The sequence below is a fragment of the Plutella xylostella genome, chromosome 4 (assembly GCF_932276165.1).
Source record: "Plutella xylostella chromosome 4, ilPluXylo3.1, whole genome shotgun sequence".
NCBI classification, from domain to species: domain Eukaryota; kingdom Metazoa; phylum Arthropoda; class Insecta; order Lepidoptera; family Plutellidae; genus Plutella; species Plutella xylostella.
This window is the reverse complement of record NC_063984.1, coordinates 3,359,211-3,361,510: the sequence shown is the minus strand read 5'-3', so window position 1 is coordinate 3,361,510 and position 2,300 is coordinate 3,359,211. Positions and strand designations below refer to the sequence as shown.

The 2,300-nt window shown below is 40.3% G+C and overlaps 1 protein-coding gene across 1 annotated transcript; it reads right to left on the bottom strand.

Moving 5' to 3' along the window:
- Window positions 1-280: 280 nt before the first annotated feature.
- Window positions 281-1,189, bottom strand: LOC119693584. The gene has a single exon (XM_048627723.1). The coding sequence runs from the start codon at window positions 1,187-1,189 to the stop codon at window positions 281-283; it is 909 nt and encodes a 302-aa protein (XP_048483680.1).
- Between the last annotated feature and the right edge of the window lie 1,111 nt (window positions 1,190-2,300).

Here is a 2,300-nt window from a genome sequence, read left to right as displayed (position 1 = left end):
AATATCTAGATCACATAAGCAGTCTTTGGTGGTAACCAAGAGATCATTGAAATTCTTACGCATAGACCTTATATTAGTATGGAATAAATATAGTTCTTTTCTATTGAGCAATGTTGACGTCCAGTCTTTAACACTATTTGAGGTTTTTTCTACACAGTCTATGATATGACTAATATCTTGTAGATTTGGGAATGTTAAGTTTGGTATTTAGCACTTAAAAGACACTAACACAAAAGTATAATAGATAGGTATTGTACATACCATATCAACACCATCACCTTCACTTATCCTTGAGCTCTGCAATGTCGCTCTCAGAGCGAACCCACAGTGGCTTTGCATTTGTGTCCTTCTTAGCGTAGACTCGCCCGTTGCGGACCCATACAAACTGGTACTTATCCTTCAGCTCTGTCTTCGCCTTCCATAGTAAGTCACGCATGTCCCTTGTGAGGTCTTCATTGACATACACTCTGTCCTGGCTGCTTCCTAGGGTTATCTGGTTGCTTACTATTTTCACCAACCGACGCTGTGTTAGCCACAGCTCACGTGCTGCATAGCCATCATCATCATTTCTGAACCTTACCATGATCGGTGGAGGCTTGCTTTTGTTCCGTGATAGCAACCTTTTGAAGCTGTAAATGTGTTCTGTATTTACTTTAAGTAGTGCTCCTATTTTTTCCATCATGTCTTTCATATTTTCTTCAGGCAATTGTTCCACTCCTACAATTTCAATGTTATACTGACGAGATTTTTGCTGCATTTCTTGGATTTTCTCCTCAAGCGCTCCATTGCACTTTTCTAAGTAAGTGGTTTTGTTGTTGAGAGTTGTTACACATTTTTCCAGCTTTTCTATTCTATCCTTACTTTGAGTGTGCTCAGCCAGCAATATTTCATATTTTTCAGAGAGAAACTCCATGCTCTCTGTTAAAGTAATGAGTTGTTTCTTCACGTCTTTGATTATGTTGATCTTCTGATTAATCTCCTTCAAGACATTGTTGTTGGTGTCATCGATTTCGTCCGTGTCCGAGTCTTCGCCACCACAATTATTGCAGTATAACCTTGTTTTACCCGCTTTGAGGTCCGCCGCCAGCCCCTTGACACAAGATTTGTGGAATGTGCCCTGGCATGTGCCAGTGCATTTGAATTGTGCCCCCTTCTTGGGCAGCGCCTTTTTGCACTTTTGACACTCCATTTATCCCCGTTCAGAAGGACGGCGCGGCTTCGTTACTGACGGTTACGGTTACGACGACGCGGGACGCAGGCGCAAAATGCAACCGAGATTTTGCTCAGCAATCACGAGGGGATCGATGAAATAACACTTTTGGGTGTTCACCACAACTTATACTCTCGATTATAATAACTTTAAGCTGGTAATCTTCCGTATTTATAATAAAACAGTTTAATAGATTTTTCTTGCAAAACAACACAACGAGTTTACCCATGACTTTGTTCTACGATTGATCTAAGTACTCCCAATAGTCCCGAACCAAGCCTCCAACATCATTCCATACATTTCCTTAATCCATACATGGTCTACTTAAATTATGTTTATTCAATTATCCGAATGGGGCGCTTGCCCAGGGGGGTTACTCGAGCTTGACAAAAAAAATACGAACGAGAGCTGTCATGCGATTGATAGGTTTTAGGGCCACTTGCACAAACATAATTCATAAATCTAGATTTAGTGTCAAATGTCGATATAAGAAACGTCAATCCATATAAATTTATGGCTTAAATCGAGATTTAACACTAAATCTAGATTAAATATGTTTGTGCAAGTGGCCCTTAGACAGCGAGAGAGACGTTGCAGCGCTGAAGATCTTTCGCTTTTGTAAGCTAGACTGACCCCAGAACACGAGGACCATTACTCGACGCGACTCACTTTATTAATCTTGTGGTTTTATCCACGAGAGCTTCGCATTAAATTGCTTTAAAATTTACAGAACTTTTCTAATATTATGAAAGTAGTGAAAACTTATATATTTCATGAGTAATTTCTAAAACACGTGCACCGGTTATGTTATAACGCTGTTTCGCTTGAAATATTTATAAGTAAAGTGTATGTAAAATTTTCAATACATACCTAACTATAACAAAAATAAAAAAGCAAAGCTTGCAGCGTTTTAGCAAAGCTATTGCTCAACCGCATACTGAATAAAGTAGCACCCACTCTTAGAGAAGAGCAAGCCGGATTCCGCCCCGGCCGCTCCTGCGCCGACCACACCAACACCCTGCGCATCCTGATAGAACAGTGTGTCGAATGGCAATCCGAACTTTATCTCGCGTTCGTAGATTTTGAGAAA